At 40.8% G+C, this 24519-nt stretch overlaps 1 protein-coding gene across 8 annotated transcripts in view; it reads right to left on the reverse strand.

Moving 5' to 3' along the window:
- Nucleotides 1–24519, reverse strand: part of ESRRG (estrogen related receptor gamma) — a 597387-nt gene that overhangs the window by 67574 nt on the left and 505294 nt on the right. For all 8 annotated transcript variants that reach the window (XM_055144537.1, XM_055144534.1, XM_055144533.1 and 5 more), the window contains one exon: nucleotides 1879–1989. In XM_055144537.1, the coding sequence (XP_055000512.1) occupies nucleotides 1879–1989 (111 nt within the window). The remainder of the gene's footprint in view (nucleotides 1–1878; nucleotides 1990–24519) is intronic.

A 24519-nucleotide genomic window follows, 5' to 3' on the forward strand; every position in this document is an offset into this window, starting at 1 on the left:
TGGTGAACCGAGGGAGGTGAGGGAAATTTGGGGCTGAAGCCTAGAAATTCCCATGATTCAGAAAATGGAATTGCCGGCAGCACTGTTCCTAAGTAAATCTTATTTAATGTTTCTCTAATTAGAATCAATAGAACCCAATTTTCATCCCCGAGTTTCTCTGGTATACAATCAGTCAGAGTCCAGAAATCTCCGCCAGCCACTCGCTCAGGCCAGCCCAGCCCGGGTCTCTCGGTGCTTATCTGACAGGATCTGAAAATTAAGTTTTATAAATGTTTGTTACCAAAACACACTAATTGGATGGACTGAGGAAAATTAACACAAAGGCCTTGAGATAATGAGCAATGATTTATTAGGAGTGTTCTTTATCTCCAACAAATAGAGCTCGCTGGAGCGGGCTGCAGTCTTTTGAAAAGTATTTGACAAACCACGTCCCAATTTCTCGGGTTGACACAGGAAACGATAAGTGATGAAAAAGCATGTGCACTTCCCAAAGCGCTGGGCCACACTGTTGTCTCCATAGCGTGAATCACTAAAGGCTCCAGCCTATGTCTGCTGGGTCCACGCACAGCAATGGACAGGTTGTTTAGTATCAAATCCCGTAGCAAAAAACTCCAAGTGAAATTCAGCGTGCGTTTATGGCGTTTTGTTTTTTATATTATCAGAAAGTTGGTGTCTTTTTTTTTTATTACTATAATGTGTAAAATCTGCTTCCTGCAGGCCTAGATGGCATTCACAGGGTGCCAAACAGCTTCTGCAGGCTGAGACACAGCCAGATTGGACAATTGAAGGTATAATCAACGTAATGATTTTTGGAAAGGCAAAAGGAAACTATGCCATATGTTCACTTAAGCCTTCATTTTCTGTAAAACTGGCTGTTTTTCCTTAGGCACGGCTAGTGTGCCCTCTTGTTTACAGTTCGGGGTCTGATTGATTGATTTAGCCATGCCCATACACTCAGGCGCGTGGTGCTCAGCAGCGACCCCTCTTGGATGATCTGACTAGACCTGGACACCTTCCTCTTCCTCGAAAGCAGCCGGGAAAGGAGTCTTTCCAGGAACGCTAGAATAGCACTCGCGCTGCCCCAGGTGAGCGCAGCCGCGATCTCTGAGAACCAGACAGCTCTTCTCAGCGAGATTCTAAACCTAAACACCCGGAAGTAGTCTCTGTCAACATCCTCTGCTAGGAGACAGCCCCCGAGTGATTTCTCCAAGGAGCACATCATTATTGCCTCAATCTTGTCTCCCAGGTCTTTGGTGTAATGGGCTTGCATTTCTAGCCACAAAACAGCCACCCTCTCATATTATAACCTGGCATTATTAAACTCCCAGCCCTTGTCAATTCGTAATGCCCCTGAGGGCCTAAGACAAGGAACCACACCACCACTCTTTGCTTACTATTCTGAGGGCCCATTCTGGTGCTAATCTCTTGCTAGGGAGTGTGTTAACCTTCTACACTTCCAAATTAATGAGGCTCCTAATGCATTTTTACAGGGAGGTTGAGCAGTCGGACTCATTTAGACTGACTCACTTTCTCATGAAATCTGAACTGAACAGCTCCAATAAACTAATGATCACCATGCGATCTGTTTTATGTACTTCTGAAACCAGGAAACACAAAATGCGCACCGCATAAATTTGCCTTGCTTACGCTTTAACACAATGACAAGGAACAAGAAGGTAGGAGGGAGTAGTGGTGGGGTCTTCTGGTGAGGGGACCTTGACAATTTGCTGAATTGCTGCTACTCCTCGAAGGCCAATTTTTGGTAAGAGAACCACAGCTCCCCATCAGAGGAGGAGGAGGAGGAGGCAGGGATAGTTCTGGCAATGGGAGGGTCAGAGGTCACAGGAGACTTCCCTGCAGGCCCACTGCTGTACTTACATGGCTTTTTGGCTGGCTGAACCAGCTGAGGGTTCAGGTAGGGGCTGTTCTCTGCATCTATTCTGCGTTTGTACTTCTGCCGGCCTCCACGTACTCTGTCAAGACGCACCCCTGTAGACAAAGAGAAGCAAGACTTACTGTGGAACTGGTTGTCCTGGAAACCTGTGATCAAGGGAGGGTCACCAAAGTGAATGACAACAGAGAAGGGAAAGAGAAGGCAGGATTTCCCAGGGGTCCATTTGACATAGGAATAGGCGACACAAACCTATAAATCATGTAAGTTTTAATGCCAGAATGCACCACCATTGGCTCAAACTAGGTGGTCCACAACTAGAATCCAAATCTGACAGAAGCTAGAAAATCCCAAAGACATGGTGGGAATGTCATAGAAACCAGAGGCATGTGACTAAAAAAAGGGACATTTCCATCTGAATTACTATAAAGAACTGTTATTTGAGGCTGGATTTTGTTCTCAAAAACAACAGAATTTTTTTTTTAATCATCATCCCCTAAAATTCCATAGACAGGATGGATAGGGAGTTAACCAAACCCTCTCGGCCAACCAGATGGCTCATCAGGAACCTGTGATAGAAATGAGGTGAAATGAACATAAAGATATCTATGTTAGAGTGGCTGGAGAGAAAGATGGGAGGCAAGTCCAGTTCTATCTTGTCTCGTCGACATAGTTCAGGAAAACACAACTACATTACCACATCCACCAGGTTTTCCTTTATCTGTAAAAACTGTAGGTTTGGGCTGAGCACAGGACAGAAAGATGAGATTATAGAACAAATGCAGGCAGATGGACGTTATTTGGACAGAGCTGAGTGAAGGTAGAAAGCAGGCAAAGACAGCTGGCATTTATGAAAACTTTTTCCCAAGAGAGACAGGTTGGGTCAAGATTCAGGGAGTTTTTGCAGCAGCAGAATTGAAAGATTTAGAAAATAGGGCAAAAGGGATTTCAATTTTTTTTAATCTTTCATTTACATGAGGGAACAGTGGAGAAGAACATGTTAATAAGTTGGTTTCTAGATACTGAAAGGTTATCAGGTATATCCCTTTACCTACTTTTAACATTTAGTTCCTATCCAAAGATGCAAAAAAAAAATTAAAAAGAAAAGGAAAAAAGCTGGTTTCTGGTCTATGATTAGAACATTCCGGAAAGGTTAAATGAATCTTTGTCAAATAGAGGAAGAATTACTTGAGAGTCCACATAAACAGAGAAACTCTTTCTGTGGTGTGAAGTTGGGCTTAATTGATTAAAGTGTGCCAGTATCTATTAATAGCCATGCTCCATTTGACCACATAATTTCATGTACAACTTTTAGCAATTCTCAAATGATTCAGAAGATAGAGTTGGCTGAAGAGCACTTTCAGTATTATTTTACTGAAGCATTTCTCAAAACCTCAAGCACACACACAAGACTACCAAACTTTAAGAGGGAGACCCAACTTATAAACTGTGCAAAGCAATTCAATTGAGTCCTGTTGAGTATTAATATTCATTAATATCACAGGGAATGCATGTGATGGGTTTTCTAAGTGCTATGACACAGTCTGGGAAAGGTCAATGTACCCTTATATGACTCAGGAAGCAAGATATTTTTATTCAGATGTTAAAGATTACCAGTGATCCACAGGAACAAGACTATTTTTTACATTACCTTAGCTGTACAATTTTAGGCAGCTACTGCATCTTAGGGGAATACACCTACATATAGTTAGTTTTAGATAAAACTGTGAAGCCAATACTGAAAAATCACCACACAGTTTCAATGAAATCAGGTGAAAACTTCTAAAGCAATTAAATAAGATAGACAAATATGAACTCCCAAAGTTTGGTACAGAGCTTACATGCTCCTTGAAACTAGTGTGTGAATGCCAGAGAACTCCTTCCTGCACCTTCTAAGGCACGTGGTATCCATAGCCGAGTTTCAGTATTGTTCATATGTAGTCTAATGTTCCAGGGTTCCTCATTATCTTGGTTTCTCCCTGCTTTCTGATCTTTCCCGGTAGCCTGTCTGATTATAGTTCTCATTGGGTCGGAGTTAGAGAACAGACTTGTTAGGACACTACTAATGGGTCACAGGTTTTTAATTTTATAGTGGGATTTGCATTTAAAAAACTCTTACTAATAAAACCTGCTTGAATGTTTCTCTGATGGCCAGATAGACAGGGAACACCTTGTCGAAAATGGAAAAATAATCTCGGAAGAAGCTTTGAATAAATAAATAAAAATATAAAGCATAATAAACAGGGGAAGAAAATGGAAAGTATCAAATGTTAGTCTTATATAGATGCAAAACCCTGGAACAAAGGTTAAAAAGGAAGCAACACTTTTCAGTATCTCTAAAACTGTTAGAATTAGGGAGACATATGTCTTAGGTCTACGGAATTTGCTTATGGCACTTATCTGAAAAGGCATTCAATGTTGTCAATATAGGGTCACAGTCCCAAATATTGAACAATATACTCAGTATTTTCTAACCCAGAAGTCATAACTGATGAGTTTCAACAATGGGTTCTGCCCATCACAAAGTCCACTGTGTGGCCTAAATCCCTGTTGTTGGTCTTGGCTGCAGACCATTCTGACATGGTCATCTTATACTCAAGCCATCAACTGGACAAATAGGACCAAGTTCATGGAGCACAGGCAGTGGAGAGACTACTAATATACATCGAGAAGAAAAGGCACCCTTGATTGACAGCATTTTCAGTAGGCATTTGGGCATTTATAGAGACTGATTCTAAGCATCATTGGATAGCTTTATTATCTTGCATTTCCTTTACATTTTGAAAAGTGGCTTACAAGAATATCCATAGTGCCTTTCTGTGCCCACCCCCCAAATGGAAAGAAAAGCCCTCATTCTCACGCTGATTTTACTCTTTCCCTCCTTCCTCTTCTCCCGTCTCCTCAACATCTTCTTTGCTGTATATATGTAGATTTAAAATACATCCATCCATCCATCCCATCTCTGTATCTGCCCAACTCCTAAATGTTTAAGAACATATGATATAAATCAGGGTCTTATGGCTTATTTCCTGAAATTAAGATCAGTTGAACAAAGCACTCCTCTATCATTTAGTGGGGGGAGGCTAGAACCACACTGGCAGTGCTTAAAGCATGCTCCTGATTTTGTGATCAGGAATCACTCTGAACAGTACTTGGGGGAAAATATGCTATGCCGGGGATCAAATTTGAGTTAACCAAATTCAAGGCAGGCACGCACCTTACCTCTTGTACTATGTCTCCAGCCCCTGCCTACATGACTTTTAATTGTATTCACATGATAATAAATTGCCTTAGAGGAAAAGTTTTTATTCTCTTTAAATAAGAGACTATATAATTATATAGCAAAAGCTGACAGTCAATATACAGAGACAATTCCTGCCAAGTTTGGATAATAATAGCAAAGCATTTCAGATTCAATATATTTCCAAAGATCACAATAATTTGTCAAATTCACTTTATCACAAGTGTGAAATTTACATTATCAATTTAGGCAGTTCACAGTAGGCAAATATCAACTATTTCAAATTGTATTTCAAATTCAATAAAACTATTGCAGTACTTGAAAAAAATTAGTACAGGGAAGGAAGACTATTTTATTCACCTTTTAGTCTAATTGCATATCCAATTTACCTCTACTATTTTTTTTACCTTTTTATTAAATTACTGTGAGACTCAATAAAAAGGTGAAAAAAATAGTAGAGGTGAAATACTGTGAGATGGACTGGAGCTATAGCACAGTGGGTAGGGCATTTGTCTTCCATGCAGCCAACCTGGGTTCAATTCCTCCATCCCTCTTGGAGAGCCTGGCAAGTTACAGAGTATCCCACCCTCACTGCAGAGCTTGGCAAGCTCCCCATGGCATATACGATATGTCAAAAACAGTATCAACAAGTCTCACAATGGAGATGTTACTGGTGCCTGCAAGAGAAAATCGATGAACAATGGGATGTTAGTGCTACAGTGCAGTGCTACTCTGTGAGACAGACCCTTACAAAGCTGTTCATGACTAGATTTCACTCATACAGTATTCCAACACCCATCCCTCCATCAGTGTACACTTCCCAGCACAGTGTCCCCGGGTTCCCTCCCATCACACCCCCACTCCCTGCCTCCCTCTATGGCAGACACTTTTCTTCTCTCTCTCTCTCTCTCTCTCTCTCTCTCTCTCTCTCTCTCTCTCTCTCTCTCTCTCCTTCTCTCTCTTCCCCGCCTTTCTTTCCCATGGCCAGAGAAAACAGGGGATAAAAGGACTGGTCAATGGTTGGAGTTAACCACAACTGTGTGTGGAGCTGAGGGTAGGTAAGATAGAGGAGACAATAAGACAATAACAATAATGATTATTTCCAGCTCTTATGACAATAAGAGCTGGAAATAATCATGCTGGGCACGATATGAGGGTTAAAAGTAGGTAAAGGGATACTCTTGATAAACTGTTCAGTATCAATCGTGCAAACATCTACTATTTTTAATCTCACCTCAGAATCTGTTTTCTACATCAGATGGGGGTCAACGTCATTTTTTATATGAGTTTGCTTCATACCCATGAAATGTTTAAACTCAGATCATAATAAGACATTTCTTCTATAAGATGCTAGAATTATTCACTCCTACTGCAGAGAAAACACCGTTCAGTAAAACTAATTGCTTTTTCTTATTTTTTAACATAGATACAGGCATCCTGGAACACAAGTAAAATATAACTCAATTGGACTAAATAGAACTTCAAACATGTGACAAATGTCTCTTTATTTGTGTATCTTGGAAAATAGGCAGGTTTTTCATGGGCATCAAAATAATAGAGACATTTAAATTTTAATGGTATTTTAAATAGTCTGATGAAACAATACCATACATATATCACTGAAATGTTCTTATTTATTTAGAAATATCCGTTGCTAATATTTTCCCAGAAAAACATATTTAAAAAAGATTAAAGGCATCCATAAAATTGAAACACCCAAGTCTCACATGAAGGCCAGATGAGAGGAAATCAAATGTGAGATTATGACAAGCACCTCTTCTAGCTTTAAAAAAAATAATGGAAAACAAACTCTGCATAATTAGGACACTATACTTCTTCCTGCTAGAACACTAATTTCATAGAGATAAACATTGCTGAGGACAGAAATATTTAATGATGAAGTAATGCTGAATTTTAAATTAAAATACTGTAAATCAAATACAATGGATGAAGATTCTATCTCAATTGCATTTGCGTAGAAGGGATTTAAGGCATCGTTTTAAAAAAAGTAGGAGTATATAAAAAATATGGTCAGTTATTATATAAATACATACCTAAGGGGCCACACACAACTTACAGCAGTTCAGTTTCTTGCCTTGTCTGGGGCAAACCCAGGTTGGATCCCTGGAACTGCATACAGTTCCCAGAGCACCACCACAAATGATGCCTAAGAACAGGGACAGGAGTAACTGAGAACTGTTGGGTGTGGACCCCATCCCCACCCCCAGTCCTGCCCAAAACATACCCAAAGAAAATAAAACACATCAAAGAAGAAAAAAGAGGAATGATAATAAAATCACCACTTATTTGTAGAAAATATTTTAACTTCTCTAACCAGAAATGTTCAACTTTGCAGATATCAATGTGAATCTGTATATCAATCTGTAAATTCATATACTTGGGTTATACCTACAATAATTTAGTGAAAGGCTGAAAGTTCTCCTTTCCACTTATTTCAACTGAGAAACTGAATACTTTATTCCTAAATACTACATGAGAAAATATATACACATATTCTTCAAATCATGTTTATATAATGCATAGTTTATTATATATAGATAATTTTCAAGTAAATATACTTGGCATATCGAATATGCCACGGGTAGCTTGCCAGGCTCTGCCATGCGGGCACAATACTCCCAAAACAGTAACAATAAGTCTCACAATGAGAGACGTTACTGGTGACCGCTCGAGCAAATCGATGACAGTGACAGAATATACTTGAGGGTATTTTTTCCTCTGGTTCTTCATTAGTTATTCTGTGAACTCTGAATCATTTCTTTGCCTATCTGTTTTTCTAAGCATATAATGGAGACAATGATGTTCTTTTCCCTGCTATTTTGAGGTAGGATCCACTATTATAGTAGGATAACATGAGTACAAAGAGATCTATACAAGTATACTATTAAAGTATTTGTAAACTTTAACAAGCCAAGGAAAACAAGAAAGTTGGTATTATACTGCTGTTTTTCAAAATTCTCTGCCCTCTGTTCCATTAGCATGTATTGAAAACCAATCTTGCAAAATTTGACAGTCTGCCTCAAATTCTGCATCACCCGGCGTGCAGCATGATGAAGCGGGAAGATTCCTCCAAAGGCTCAGCCAAATCATGAGTCTGTGGAGCCTGAGCTATTTGTGTAGATCTGTGATCCCTCCATCAAGATGCTCTTACTGTGGCTGTGGCTTCTTTAGAAAAATGTGGAAAGTCATCTAGTTCTGTTGAGAAGAAGGATGCTTCCCCTGGGTTCCTCTGTAAGCACATGCCAACTACAGTGTGAGAAATTATCCTAGTATCCTGCTACATTTTAAGTTTCCAAATGATTTTAGCAGAAACCAACCAACAATATTTATGACGAGCCCAGGAAATCCAGATCTGTCCTTATCTAGATATTACAGTGCCATAGGGGGCACAGCCTGGAGCTTTCTCGATTGGCGATCTTAAGGAATACAAACGGTCTCTTCCTGAACTTCCCCTCTAAAGTCCTTCTGAGAAGTTTAAAAATAAGACCTCTCGCAGGAAAAAAAAAAAAAGATATCCACAATGTTCCCTGTTTGACAGGCTCTGAAGCTAATTAAGGCCACTGGATTTTCTATTCACATGGAGGCCACTGTTATCTCTTTTCCTTAATGCAAAATTCTCCTAGTTGGCACTACCTACCAAGTAGAACGCTTCACGCCATTTCTTCTTCCAGTGACTGCCTGGGCCTCCAAGGTCACAAGGGAATTACAAATCTCCAACACTATCAGAGTTTACAAAGTTGAGAAAGCAAGAATAGTGCAAGTGGGGTGGGGAATCTGCTGTGAGGCAAACAACCACAACCACAACCACAACCACAATCACCCACCAGGAAAACAGCTGAGTGTCAGGCCTCTGAGGCCAGCTCATTCTAGTCCAGATTTTATGCCCAAATGCAAATTTTTATAATACTATATAAGTCCAAAGTTAGAGTATTTTTCATATTTTTAACAACACAAAATCAGAGGCATTTCATAGGGCAATAAAGGGCCTCCTATTTAAGAGAATCACACACATGTACCATGCCTACTTTCCATTATTAAAGACAAGCTTTTTTTAAGGTTGCTTTCAAACAAAGGTTCACTAAAAAGCAATGCCCTTCATGGGGCTGGAGTGATAGCACAGCAGGTAGGAAATTTGCCTTGCACGCAGCCGACCCGAGTTCGATTCCCAGCATCCCATATGGTCTCCTGAGCACCGCCAAGGGTGATTCCTGAGTGTAAAGCCAGGAGTAACCCCTGTGCATCGTCGGGTGTGACCCAAAAAGAAAAAAAAAAGCAATGCCCTTCATATAGGGAAGAAAGATCAAAGACACAATCAAGATACAAAGATCCATTCAAGTAAATTTCAAGAGTAAAGAAATAATTTTTGCATACATAACAATATATAATATACACATATATGCCAAATGCATTTTTAAAAAGAAATGTCATTTAACAAATATGAAATATAGAATTGCATTAATTTTTCAGTCATGGCTTACCACTGAAATTGGAAGCAGACTGCAAGTGCAAGACGTCTGAAAGACTGAAGTGAAATGGTGGGAACTTTGTGCCTTAGCCTTCCCGTGGCATGTGGACCCCATTGCTGCCTCAGGAAATCTGGTTTCCTTCCTTTAAAGCGAGAAATACCTGGTTGTGGCCTGTAGTGTGCCTGGGGCTTCTGGGAGGAGTCCCCGCCTCACCATAAACAGCGGTGGAGCACTCACTAGATGCTGCTGCAGGAGGAGCAGCAGGGGCAGACTTGTATGATGGCCCCCACAATGGGGGCTCAGGGACAGCCTCTGATGGGGACCTCCTGGGAAGACAAGCCATGACAGAGTCCTAGTTTCACAGAGAGGAGCTGAAAGCACTTGCAGGGTCCTTGGATGAGGATGTAGGAGTGAAATACATATTCAAAGACTCCAGGGAGAACGGAATGAAAGCTTCCTCTGATCCTGACATGACATGTAGCGCCACCCCCAGGAGTTGTTCACCACTGCCCCTTCTCTACAGACCTACAGGGAAGGCCCATTACTAGGAGCCCCTTCCTGCCTGCCTCTGCAGTCCTGCATCAAGCCACGCATCACTGTGGACCCAGGGGACCCATTCTTGCAGGAAATGTCTTGGGATAAACCAACACACAGCCAGTGACTAACGTTTCTTGAATCTTGAGAAATTAGTGGGGCAAAGGAATGGAGAATGAAGGACAGAATGGGACTCTCAGAAGCAAGCTCGATGCAATCTGGACCCAAGTGGCTTTGGATCACATCATGTTACCCGCTATGATCAGTATCTCCCAAATAAAAATGGTTATCTCCCAGGTAAGAGGTTAATTTCTGGACTGACATGAACACATCTAATCCCAGCATTCATGCAATGAGGTCTGTGCCCATTTTTACAGATGAAAGACCACAAACAGGGAGGAACAGGTTGGAGTATAAATGGGGACAGAAGTTGTAGAACCCAGGTTCTTTATTTCTAGGGGTACAGAGGGGTTGGGCTGCAGATGGTGGTACTCAAGAATTACTTCTGTCTCTGTGCTCAAATACTACTCCTGACTCTGTGCTCAAGAATAACCCTTGGATCTGTGCTCAAGGACTTCACATGGCAATATTCCAGGGACCATATGTGGTGCCAGGGATTCTAACTGAGATCTGCTGTGCTCCCAATACGTGTGTTTCTCTCCAGCCCGAGAGCCCAGGCCCCCACCACCATATTTATGCTGCTTCACACCATCAACATCTCTTTGGGGAAAGCATCATGGAAAGTGCTCCCAAGCCAGAAACATGGGCAGATAAAAGGCAGTTGAGTAGGAAAGAATGTGGGGCCTCCTCCCTGAGAGGGTCAGGCAGCATGCAGAGGGCGGGACGAGTGACCAGCTGATGGGACATGAATCCTTGTACTCAGTGGGCCAGGGGGATGCATCTCAACTCTCAGTCTCTGGGTGCACCTGGGTTTGTAGCTGGAGACTGTGGGTAATCCAATAATGACCGAGAGAATTTTGCCCCTCTGCTTCTTCCATCCTGGGAGGGCCTCAGAGTCAGCCATGTCCAAACTACTGGTTCCTCCTGTAAGTGTGACTGCAGTGTGGCCAGAGCAATAGTATAGAGGGCAGGGTGCTTGCCTTGCATGTGGCCAACCTGGGTTCGATCCTGGTATCCCATATGGTCCCTCAAATCCACCAGGAGCAATTCCTGAATGTGGTTAGGGGTGGCCCCAAAACAAAAAAATAAAAAGAAACAACAATTATTAAATTTTTTTTAAAAAATGTGATTGTAGCAAAAGCAAGGTCTGGCCTGGAGACAGTCACCTTCTGGCTGAACCTTGTATGTTTAGAAAGAAGATCCAGTGATGGTATTCCCATCAGACAAATAGACATACACAGAGACACACACACACACATGCACGCACACACGCGCGCGCGCACACACACACACACACACACACACATACACACAGGTATCTGCACTGACTTTGGCTGCAGTATCATTTTCCATACCTCTTGGAGAGCCTGGCAAGCTACCGAGAATAGCCCGCCCCATGGCAGAGCCTGGTAAGCTACCCGTGATGTATTCAATATGCCAAAAACAGTAAGAATAACATGCTCTTCATGTTCCTGGAGCGAGCAGACACCATTGGGCTACACTAGCACGTGACAGGGACAAAAGGAGACATTACTGGCGCCCACTTGAGCAATCAATGAGCAACCAGATGACAGTGATATAGTGATTCTGCCAGCAAGTTATGAACTTATCCTGGGTGTGGGTGGAAATGCTAGGTTCTGCAGAAAGAAGAGCAGAAAATCACCCAACAAGAGAAAATGCATGTCATTAAGAGCCAAGTGCCTCCTTCAAACACACATACACACACACACACACACACACACACAAGCACGCGCGTGCAGAAGCACGTACATGCACCCCTAGTCCTCAGTCACCGAAAGAGATAAAGCCATGACTCACATTAGAGTCTCCTTGCTCTACAGATGAATGAACAATTAGTACGGGGAAGTCTTTCGTTTGGTCTCCTGATAGCTATCTGGACTATTAAACATGTGAGACTTGCATAGGAAATCACGGGGGGTTCCCTCCCTTTCTGATTCAAGTGGCATCCAAAATGCATCTACAGATTTCTGGACATTGGACACAGTCCCAGAAAAGCCTCACCTCCTTGCCCCCTCTGCCTTTTTTTTAAGTAAAAAAGAAAAGAAGGTGTGACTCACTGCTCCCAGCTGGATCAGAGGCGGGTGTGCTAAATTTATCACGTGCACTGGAACCAAATTCAAAATGTGAAAAATTGACCAGAACATTGCGAGGGTGCCATTGAGGGTACAGTTTCTCCATGGGCAGGAAGGTGCCCTGATCTCTGACACCTCAGAGGACAAATTAGGTCATCTGCAACAGGTGACACGTTTTAATTGAATGTCTTCTGTCTGCAATTCTGACAAAGGGTGAATGGAAATAAATGAGGCTAGCAAGACGGCCCTGAGCCTTACAACACTCAATATCTCATTATTTTTAAACAGCTATCTATAAACTAATGCTGACAAGCCTTGAACCTTTTATTTCTGATATAGATGGGGTGGCTGTGAAGAAAAGAAAATAGCAAAAGAAAACGAGTGTCCAGAACATTGCATTAAACATGCAATATGTACCATTAGCACTTTCCCGATGTAATTAAAGGAGATCTCCCATTCAAAAGGCACTATTTCTTATTTTGATTGATGTCAGAGAGAGAATGAGAGAGCATACTTGGCCTAGATTTGTTCAATAGAGACCAGGTTGATAGAAGAAAGGGGAGAGGAAAAAAGATAATCTTCTTTCCTTCATTTTGCCTGTTAAACTTTTTTGCCAACTATTGAAAGAGAGTTGGTTCCAGCCTATACAAACTATTTTGTCTTGGCACTATTTAATACTGGGAACTCTTCTCTTGGTCCTTTAAAAAATTACTTCTTGGGTGAATCAAGTTGTGAATTTATTCACCCAAGATGTGAAATATGATTACACCTCAACATGAGGAAAAGTGATGCTGCTAATTCACAATTAAATGTGACCCTGGCAATATGTTTAACACGATAATAACAGTAATAACGGTGCACAGCACCCCATGGGGATCCTCTGTGTAAACAGAAGCACAAATATTACTTATGCAAAATGCAAAGCCCTGTAAAAAATGAATTAAATATGAAATCAACCAAGCTGGTTTTACAAGTTGCTGGATAAAAAACTATAGAGCATTTTGTTCCATTCAATAAGGATGAATTCAAGAATCTTATGGCCAAAAAGGTAGAGAAAAGTTTCCAAAAGTCAGTAGATTTGACAAGAACAAAGGGAAAAAAAGGAACTGGTGGCTGAGAGAGAAGGCAGAAAGTCTGGAGTCAACCTCTGAATTGGTCTCAGCATCTGTGCCTCCTTTAAAGGCAGGAAGTCAAACTTGTGAAACCTAAAAGAGAGGCAAACATTGGTTCTAGTAAAACAAAATTTAAGTCTTGACCAATTTACCAGTAATTCACCAAAAATTAAAAACACGTGTTACCAGACTCCAGTTGAAATTCTGAGGGCCCAGAGGAGAATAGTACAGTGGGTAAGTTTCTTGCCTTGCCTGTGGCTGTCCGGGTCTACTCCCTAGCACTACATAGGGCCCCCAAGTACCACTAGGAGCAATTCCTGGGTTCAGTCGGGAGTGGCTCACCCCCACTTCCAAAGAAATTCTGAGAGACAATTATCAGATGTCAAAAACACCCATGATGTTTAATATCATTTTTCTAGGTATCATGATTTGTCAGAGATGAGATTTAATGTAAAGTAAGTCTAATAACATAACAGGCATGTCTAGGTCAGATATAAAAGCAATTGCATTTACCACAGAAAACACCTAGGAAAACGCTACAGTTCAATAGAGACTAGATGTTAATATAACATGAATGTGTACATGCACCAAATTTCATACCGGTGAGAAATTTTCCTGTGATGCCATAACACATTTCTTATTTTGTGAAACATTTGCAACAATAAGTTTAATGCAATAATACTAGTAAAAAAAGAATGCACAGCATTCCATGAGGTATGTTCTGCATAAACAGAAGCACAAATATTACATGTGCAAAATGCAATACCCTGTAAAAATGAATTACTATGAAATTAAACCAGCTGGTTTTTAGGGGCTGGCTGGGAGGTGCAGACAAATTTCATTCGATGAGAAGCAAAGCAGCAGATTTTGGGGACCCTGTCGCAGTACAGAGGGGGTGTACACTGACAGAGCTCTCCCAATTCAGAGGTTAAACCTGATCTACAGTGCATGGGTGTCTGGAGAGGGGTGCTTTGAGAGGTGATAAGGTCCTGATAGGTTAGGAATCTTATCCAAGAGACCGTGTGAGCTTCCAGTCCATCTGTGTGGAGACACCATGTGATAAAGTAAGGCCCCCAACCAAACACTGACTCCACGGTCATGTTAGTCTTGGAGGCCCTATATCCTAGAATAGTGAGCAAAAAGTCTTATAACTGAAAGAGCTCCCCAGATTACAACTCTCCATCACCCCAGCCCAAAAGGACTCAGAAATGAAGTGATGATGGGACATCAAAAAGGAGTCAGAGAGATAAATGAAAATGTGTTGATGAGGGACTATGAAATAAAATAATAAAAATAAATAAAATAAATGACAAAAATTCGGAAATAAAATGAGACAACAGTTCCCATCTGCCCATCTCCCTCTCAACGACCTTGGGACACCATTCTGTCCTATTGTGCCAAAGGTTAAATATGTGTGAAGAAGGTAAACAGGAAAGATGAGAGACAGATTGTGTAAGAGAAGGTGTGGGAAAGTCTCATCAAAATTCAGGACTGAAAAAGACATATGACCAATAGCTTCTTGCTTACCTTGAGTTCTGAGCACATAACTGCCATGGGCACATCTTCAAGTTAATGAAAATACAGCATTTCTCCTCCCAAAGCTGACATGGTGTAGTGTTGAGGAACTTAAGGTTCATGAGAGGAAGTGGGGTAGGAGGTCCAGGAGTGGCCATGATAATAAGAAAGTGCTTACACAGAAATAATAGTCACTAAAATTAAATATAGGAAATATTAAAAACCTGCCTACAACATGGGCCTGGATGACATAAAACAGGTAGGGCACTTGCTTTGCATGAAGAGGACCCGGGATCCATTCTCAACATCCCATAGGTCCCTAGAACATCACCAGTAGTGACTCCTAAGAACAGAGCCAGGAGTAAGACCTGAGCACTGCTAATTGTGAGCACAACAACAGTAAAATATCATTAACAGACACCATAAATAAGTAATGCTCCAGTACAATTATTGTCCTTTTACCATTCTATCATTTCTTGGTTAGTTTCAAAATCTCCCTTCTATCTGGGTCCATCTAGGTAAATATTCAGTTTAATATTCAGATGAAAGACTGAGGTTTTTTTTTTCTAGCCAAATATTTAATGATATGATTATTTCACAACTTTTTGCATCTAATTTTAATAACAAGTTACTCCAGATTTATTCTTAGTTGACAGTTAACATTAAAGGGATGGGAGAGAATCAAATATCAGTGAATCTAGATGTGTGAATGTTTCTATCAATGGGCAGAAAACTGTAACCTTGCTGGGTCAACAAGAAAATGATGGATTTTGGGGGCAGAGCAATGAAACAGCAAGTTGGGTGCTTCCCTGGCATGCAACAAAACTGGGTCTGAATCTAGCTCCACATATGGTCCCCCAAGCCCACCAAGAGTGATCCTGGAGTGCAGAGCCAGGAGTAATCCCTGAGCATCATTGGGTGTTGTCCAGAAACAAAACAAAAAAGGAAGAGAAAAGAAAAGAGGAGAGGGGAGGGAAGAGTGTGGAGAGGAGAGGAATAGAGGGAAATTGAGGGGAGAACATGATAAGGGAAGGCAGGGGAGGGGAGGGAGGGGAGCTAAATCAGATCTCCCTTAATTGTACTCAGAACACTGAATAATTACCTCCAATCAGGTAAAAGATTTTCAGTGTCTACTTTATAAGAATGCAGAATGTCTCAGGGCTGGAGCAATAGTACAGAGGGGAGGGTGTTTGCCTTGTATGCAGCCGACCCGGGTTCGATTCCCAGCATCCTATATGGTCCCCTGAGCACAGCCAGGAGTAATTCCTGAGTGCATGAGCCAGGAGTAAACCCGTACATCGCCGGTTGTGACCCAAAAACAAAACAAAAAAAAAAGAATGCTGAATGTCTCATAGGATGTGTCCAGTGTTGTGTGAAAGTGGAAAACAGACATGGTGTTATATAAAAACACAAACAGAACATTCCCCTGTAAGCATGACCATGCAGCACACGGACCCTCTGGGTTAGTTCCTGATCAGAGTGATGCTGACTACCCAAAACCCCAGAGATGACTCTGCAGCCTGGTGATGGCCCAGAAAAAGGATCAAAATTCAACAGGCAGAGTTCCAACCAGGACTAGTCACTGGCACCAAGAGCCTTGACCCTGAAGCAGTCTCTCTGGCCCTGAGTCAGATATTTGTAAGAGCTGGCAAAGGTCTTTCCAGAAGAAATGCTGATTCCTTTCACACTGTTCTGAATGAACACCCATTACCACATCCCAAGTCCTGCTTTTCAGCAGCTCCTTGAGCGAGTGCTTGATGCCCCTTTTTACGTTTTAAGTTTTTTCAAGTTTTCCAGTCATAAGATACTGGCTAGTTAAGGAAGGTGACAAATAAGAATGACTGGGAAACCCCATCAAAAAATGGGGCGAAGAAATGAACAGAAACTTTACCAAGGAAGAAATACGAATGGCCAAAAGGCACATGAAAAAGTGCTCTGCATCACTAATCATCAGAGAGATGCAGATCAAAACAACCATGAGATACCACCTCACACCACAGAGACTAGCACACATCCAAAAGAACAAAAGCAACCGCTGTTGGAGAGGATGTGGGGAGAAAGGGACCCTTCTTCACTGCTGGTGGGAATGCCGACTGGTTCAGCCCTTCTGGAAAACAATTTGGACGATTCTCAAAAAATTAGATATTGAATTCCCATTTGACCCAGCAATACCACTGCTGGGAATATATCCCAGAGAGGCAAAAAAGTACAATCGAAACAACATCTGCACATGTATGTTCATCGCAGCACTGTTTACAATAGCCAGAATCTGGAAAAAACCCGAATGCCCCAGAACGGATGACTGGTTGAGGAAACTTTGGTACATCTATACAATGGAATACTATGCAGCTGTTAGAAAAAAGGAGGTCAAGAATTTTGTAGTTAAGTGGATGGGCATGAAAAGTTTCATGCTGAGTGAAATGAGTCAGAAAGAGAGAGACAGACATAGAAAAATTGCACTCATCTATGGTATATAGAATAACAGAGTGGGAGACTATCACCCAAGAACTGTAGAAATAAGTACCAGGAGGTTGACTCCATGGCTTCGAGGCTGGCCTCACGTTCCGGGGAAAGGTCAACTCAGAGAAGCGATCACCAACTACATTGTAGTCGAAGGCCATGTGGGGGAAGGGAGTTGCGGGCTGAATGAGGGCTAGAGACTGAGCACAGCGGCCACTGAACACCTTTATTGCAAACCACAACAGCTAATTAAAGAGAGAGAACAGAAGGGAATGCCTTGCCACAGTGGCAGGGTGGGGTGCGGGGGAGATGGGATTGGGGAGGGTGGGAGGGATGCTGGGTTTACGGGTGGTAGAGAATGGGCACTGGTGAAGGGATGGGTTCCCGAACTTTGTATGAGGGAAGTATAAGCACAAAAGTGTATAAATCTGTAACTGTACCCTCACGGTGATTCTCTAATTAAAAATAAATAAAATTTAAAAAAAAAAAAAAGAATGACTGGGAAATTTGCCTAGATTTGTATCTTTCTGCATGTATGGTCCAGGTTTAGAAGTATCAAGAGATAAACAAGTGGAAAGCCCTGGTCAGTCCATGGTTATAAAGCCTTCATAAATGTATTTATCCACTCACTCAAATGTTTGACTACCCATTTTGATTGGCAGCCATGTGATACACATATACAGAGAGAGAGAGAGAGAAAGAGGGGGAGAGAGAGAGAAACATATGAGTGACTGATTGATCACGCAAACATACACCAGAATCACTTGAGTCTTTTGCTCCTGGAAAGCTACTTCATTTTTGTACCAGGCCTTGAACTTTCAATTCAGTATGCACTTGACTTGGTTATTTATTTATTTTTAAATTTTGCCATTTAAGTTTAGCCAAAACTGTGTTCCAAAAATAGGGGTTTTCTTTTAAGGAATGGTTTTTAGACATGGAATATGGAGCAAGAAGGATCATTTCACGAGGAAGGAAACCATTTCCCTTCCAAGATGCTTTGATTGCCCAGCAACTGATGAATGAGATCTTGTGTGACACTCTGCCAGTTCTAAGATGCCATGAATGAAGTGCAGAACTTAAAAGGATGGACTTGACCTGCAGCTTCATAATATGACAACTGCTTTGGCCATCGGAAGCATCCGCCTACTTCATAACTTAAATCAGGGCAGCCTAGAGCCAGAGGGGGAGCATTGATGGAGCAGAGCAGAAGGCGCTCGGGCACCCATCCAGCACACTGACCTTGGCCAAATGCATTTCCTCTGGGTCTTGACGATAATAAAGCAAATAAAGTGCCCATGCTTGAAAAATGCTTCCAGCTTATTACTGCATTAGGGAAAAGATCAATGCCTGTTGCTCACTGCCATAGAGATGGGAGAATGGAAAATCACCAACACTGTCAGACCCTTGTTTCACCACATGCTCACTAGGACTACCATGGGCAGATCCCCTCGTGATGGACACTTTTTGATACTAAACAACAGCTATTCTTATATTTAGTGGAATTTCTATTTTCTTTTTGCTTTGTTTTGTTTTGGGGTCACATCTGGTGATGCTCAGGACTTACTCCTGGCTCTGCATTTATAAATCACTTCTAGTGGTGCTCAGTGGACCATGTGGGGTGCCGGGGATCAACCCTGAGTCAGATGCGTACAAAGCAAGTGCACTACCCACTGTACTTGTGTGCTGACCCTTAGCAGAACTTCTTAAAGATTTTATAAATAAAAGGTATATGGCTAAAGCAGATCAAATTTCAATAAATATATCATGGAGGTTAACATTTCACCTCAACATATGTAATTATTACTTCTTCCCAGAAAATATAGTAAATATACAAATATATACATATATGTATAATATATACATACACTTATATACTACACCTAATGCATAGTAACTTATGGATACCAATATATATACACATATATTCACTTATAGAGAACTTTTTAATATAACATATACAACTGTATCATTAAAGTAATGACTCAATTGACCATGTGACTCAATTTATTTTCTGATGATAAGTAGGTTGGTTAAATGAGTCCATGGGAATTATTCACTTGTGAGCTATTTCCCCACTTGTGAATTATTTCCTTTCTGAAAATCTATTTTCTGCAAACTTAAGTTAGTAGTTATATCAGAAAGTATACATGCAAATAACCATGACACCAGCCCATGCACAGTGCATGTGTGAAATGGAGCATGTGCTAAAAGATAAACAGAGCAGTAAGGACCACTGTGCCCTGGCAAGCATCTGCTACACAAATGTTGTGACCTCTGGCGGCACTCACTGGCTTCTGGCTTCCTCTAGTTCAGTGAGTGCATCTGAATGAGTCCCAGATGATCACAGCTCCCATCCCCAAAAAGAAGTCAGCAATCTGGGTTTTCACACACAGGCAATGACCAAGTGTTCACTGAACATTTCAGCAACTTGGTGTCCTCTGGGTGGCCAGTGTATATATAATCCATGGTCTAGATGCTCTTACACAAAGGGCAGTTGAGAGCCTGGTCCGAAAATGAGGTGGTGAAATGGATCCAATTACCAGTTAGGAACTATTTAGAAATTATCCTCTGAAGCATCCACTAAATTACCTAACTGCTCCAGTTGTTCTATGTGAGAAATTCTAATTTTACAATGCTGTCCAGCAGGGTATCTGGTATACAGTCATGTAGAAAATAAAAAGGTTGTCATTAGAAATCATGTGAAATGAGTAAAAGGCAATCTTCCATGCCCATATATATCAGTTGTCAGTTTGGAATGCTGGCGCCCTTGGGTCCGCCTAACCCTCTGAGCAAATCTCGGGCTAAGCAAGCACAAGCTGTCCATCTCTCCTCATGGGAAGGGCAGCAAGGGCTGTCTCTAACCGCATCTATTATGCTCATTTAATGTTTTTACTTTCTGAAAGAACATCTTTCTGCTCAGTGAAATCTGTTGGAACCTGCAAGTCAATTCTTATAACACAATTGGTGAATCTCCATAGTCATTAAGATTACACCAAATTAATCATTCTGGGCAATGAGCTGACAAAGAATCACTCTTCTGGACCCTGTATCCCTCTACTTCTGACATTATATGGAAGAACAAATCCTTGAAGGGGTTAAGAAAAAAAAAAAAAAAAGACGTTCCATGCCTTTTGAAACCACCCTACAAGAAACTGTCTTAACAGTTTTCTTTGGGTTAGAAAAATCACAGAATAGAGAGAACTAGAAAATACTTCTGGAATGGAAACCAGAAGCAGTGTGGATATCTGGGAGATGCCAACACAGTGTGAACACAGGAGAGGCTATTAGGGAGGGACAAGAAAATGAAATGTGATTTGAAAAGACTTTAACATTCAAAACAGCAATAAAAATCAGCCTAAAACTTTGAAAGCTGTTTAAAAGATTTCTTTTTTCTCTTAATTATTTTTCAAGAGCACAAAGCAAATGACAAAAACAAAAGTCTTTGCACATATCAACAAATAACATATGGTTGGGCGAGGGAGGAGTCTTTAAATCAGTGTCTATACACTGGATAGACAGTAGAAGGTTGTTCTACTTCTAGACAGTAGAGTCACAGATTGTTGCAGTCAGAATTGGTGAAAACATACACTTAGGGGCCTGAGGAGTGGTAGTTCAAAGGTTAAAGCACTTATGGAGCATGTGACTGTGGCCCAGATCACATTCTGAATCCCAACACCATATATGGTCTCCCTATCACCACCAGTAGTGGCTCCTGAGCATTGCTGGGTGTGGCTCAACTCCCCCAATATAATATCATATATAACATATATTTAGATTTCCTACTTAGAAATGAAATCCAGATGTATATACTTGCTGGACTCCTGCACATATGACTCTGGCAATGCCAGCCCCTAAGATTGAGGAATTCTCACTGTAGCTGCCACAGGGACTCTCATCCTGCTGCCACCAAGAGCAGGACTTGTCCTAAATGGCCTGCCCAGAGCCCTGGTCACTCTAGGAGGTGGGGAAGCATGAGGCTTTCCCCGCCCCCCAAGGGCTTCTGGCACCCTCTCAAGATCCCCACTGATCAAGGGAATGAAATCATGGGATTGAACCCAGGTGACCACATGATTGGCCCAGAAGAAATGACCACTTAAGTCACCAAATGTGCTCAAGAACATACTTAGTTATTCCCTGAACATCTGTACAATCATGTGTGAGACTGAAGGAAAGCAGAGCACCGGTATCTCAAGTGAAGTCTGGATGCCACGTGTCCTGGCATAGGCATTCCTGTATTTACAGCCTAAGTGTGGTCGGTGATATTGCTGACTATAAAGTTTATATATGTTTAGGGAAATATAAAAAAATTCATTCTTACCCTCACTGCTCTATCATCTTTTAAAAATTCTTTATTTATTTATTTATTTTATTGAATCACCATGTGGAAAGTTACAAAGCTTTCAGGCGTAAGTCTCAGTTATACAATGCTCGAACACCCATCCCTTCACCGGTGCACATATTCCACCACCAAGAACCACAGTAAAGATGTTCTATCATCTTGCCAAATTTTATATATATGTATATATATACATATATGTATATATAATACACACATACACACAGGCACAAATATATATGTGGGACTTGTCGAATTCCTTGAAAATAAATTATATATTTTCTAAATCTATGAATATTGTTTTGTGAAATAGAAAGAATATAAAAGATATATAGAAATGTATTAGTAGGATTAGAGAGACAGTTCAGTGGGTGGGGTGTTTACATTATACACAGTCAAGCCAGATATGATATCCAGCAGTACATACATTTCCCTGAGCACAGAATCAGGAATAAGCCCTGGTACTACTGGGTGTGGCATAAAAATAAAAAACAAACCAAAAAGTGATGCATCAGTAGGTCCCTGTACATTCTTTGTATAGTCACTATTCAAATTATTTCATAGACATCAAATAAGTTCCTGGCTATGCTAAAAGAAAAAATGGATATCCTTTAAAAATTCCCCTATGCTTCTATATGCATTTTGATTGCTATTTATAAAATGACAAAAAAAATAAGAAAGACACCATGTCTTAACTTGGAATTAGGAGAGAGAAAATAGAACTTGGCACGGTGACTCGATACACCTCTTCAGAGGGTGATTGACTTTTATTGCTGAAGGCATGTTTCAAGAATATCAGCATACAGTAGAGGTTTCACACTAGCTATTTGCTGAATTTTGGGGAAAGTTAGAAATGCTCCATATCTTATGGTACTGAAAATAGTCAATGAAAGTTATTGTTAACAGGATAAAAAAGTAAAAGTATCTAAAAGTTTTAATTACTGGTTATCGTAGAGTCTATTTACCTACTAATATATATTCAGCCAAACAGTGAGATGAAGAGTAAGAGAAAAAGAGCCAATGAGATAGAGACGGCAGAAGCTAGGTGTTCAGAAACAAACTGGCTTATGTGTCCCTGGTTCTTCTTATGCATTTTGTTTTTCTAGGTTGACTCCTAAACAATGATACAATAAAGAAAGCCCGAAGCTCTATAACGACATCCAGCATCCTGCTAATGTGCTCTAGTGTGACACGTTTGTGTCACAGAGATAGTACAGGGGATTAAGTCCTTTGCCGTGATTGTGATCTGATGTGATCTGCAGTCCAACCCACTGCAGCACTGCCAGGGATCACTCCTGAGCACAGAGCCCCTAAGAAACCCTGGTATGGCCCAGACTTTAAAATAAAGTATCCTGTATGTAGCTGTCAGAAAACATGAAGTCATGAAATTTGCATATAAATGGATCAACATGGAAAGTATCATGTTGAGTGAAATGAGTAAGAAAGAAAGAGACAGACATAGAAAGATTGCACTCATATGTGGAATATAATGTAACTGAGAAGTACAAGTTGGCAACGATGCAACTTCTGGCAGATATCTCTCTGGACTTAGTTACTAAAATACTAAATTACAGAAACCCAAAACTGAGAGGCCGCTAAGTGTGGTCACTCGACCTCATACCTCTTCATCCTCAGCAATGGAAAACAAATTACCTAATGCTTCCTTTTCAGCAGGTCTGACTTTAGGGGAGAGACTCTCCAAACAATAATAGTGAGTTTTGTTGAAATATTGCATGCAATCAAAGTGAAAGTAAAGTGAAATTTATTAGTTACACAGGCGAGGGGGGGGCTAAGGGTGGGGGGGCTAGGGGCGTGGGGGGGTTAGGGGTGGGGGGGCGGGGTGGAGCTATACTGGGATTCTTGGTGGTGGAATATGAGCACTGGTGAAGGGATGGGTATTCGAGCATTGTATAACTGAGATTTAAACCTGAAAACTTTGTAACTTTCCACATGGTGACTCAATAAAAAATTAAAAATAAATAAATAAATAAAGTATCCTGCCAACTTTTCAGGATGGATTGCCACAAAACTTTAGGCAACTTCTAAATTTGAATTGTGTAGTCTATTGAAGAGAACAAGGCAGGCAGAACTGAGGTTAGAATACATAATTCTAAAATTTCTTTTAAAATCAGTATGTCCTGTAGAACAAGAGAATAAACCAATCCCAAAACATTCTATGAATAAAAAACTTAAAGGAAGTCTAATCTCACATGTTTGAGGGTTAAAATACTTTAAAAAGTGGACTGGTAATTATTTCAATGTCAAAGAGTTGTTTGCAAGCAGTAGTGTTACATTAAAAACAAATCCTTATGATATGATGCTATTGAAAAGCATGCTGCTACAGAACTGAAGCATAGGAACCATGAGAGGAAACTGGTCAATCCCAGTGATCAATCCAACAAAGACATATACATCTATTCTTCTTTCTATAGGAAACTTCTTTATTTTTTCATGAAATTCCACTAAGAAGCATAATTCCTCCTTTCATGTAATGAAATGTGAATATAGAAATGATCATTCACAAACAGAATAAGAATTCAACAAATAAAAACTGTAAATCCTTGCCAGACTTTCATTTTCCAGATTGGCATAAGCCTAGTTCCTGAACCTTTCTGGCTCTCGCCTCCTTCTCAAATAAAACATCACTCAGCATGATCTTTCCAGACTTTAGAACAAGAATGACTTTAAAATCTTTGACAAAAGGACTTCTGGAACTGGAGTGATAGGGCA

This window comes from Sorex araneus, chromosome 7 (genome assembly GCF_027595985.1).
Source record: "Sorex araneus isolate mSorAra2 chromosome 7, mSorAra2.pri, whole genome shotgun sequence".
NCBI lineage: Eukaryota > Metazoa > Chordata > Mammalia > Eulipotyphla > Soricidae > Sorex > Sorex araneus.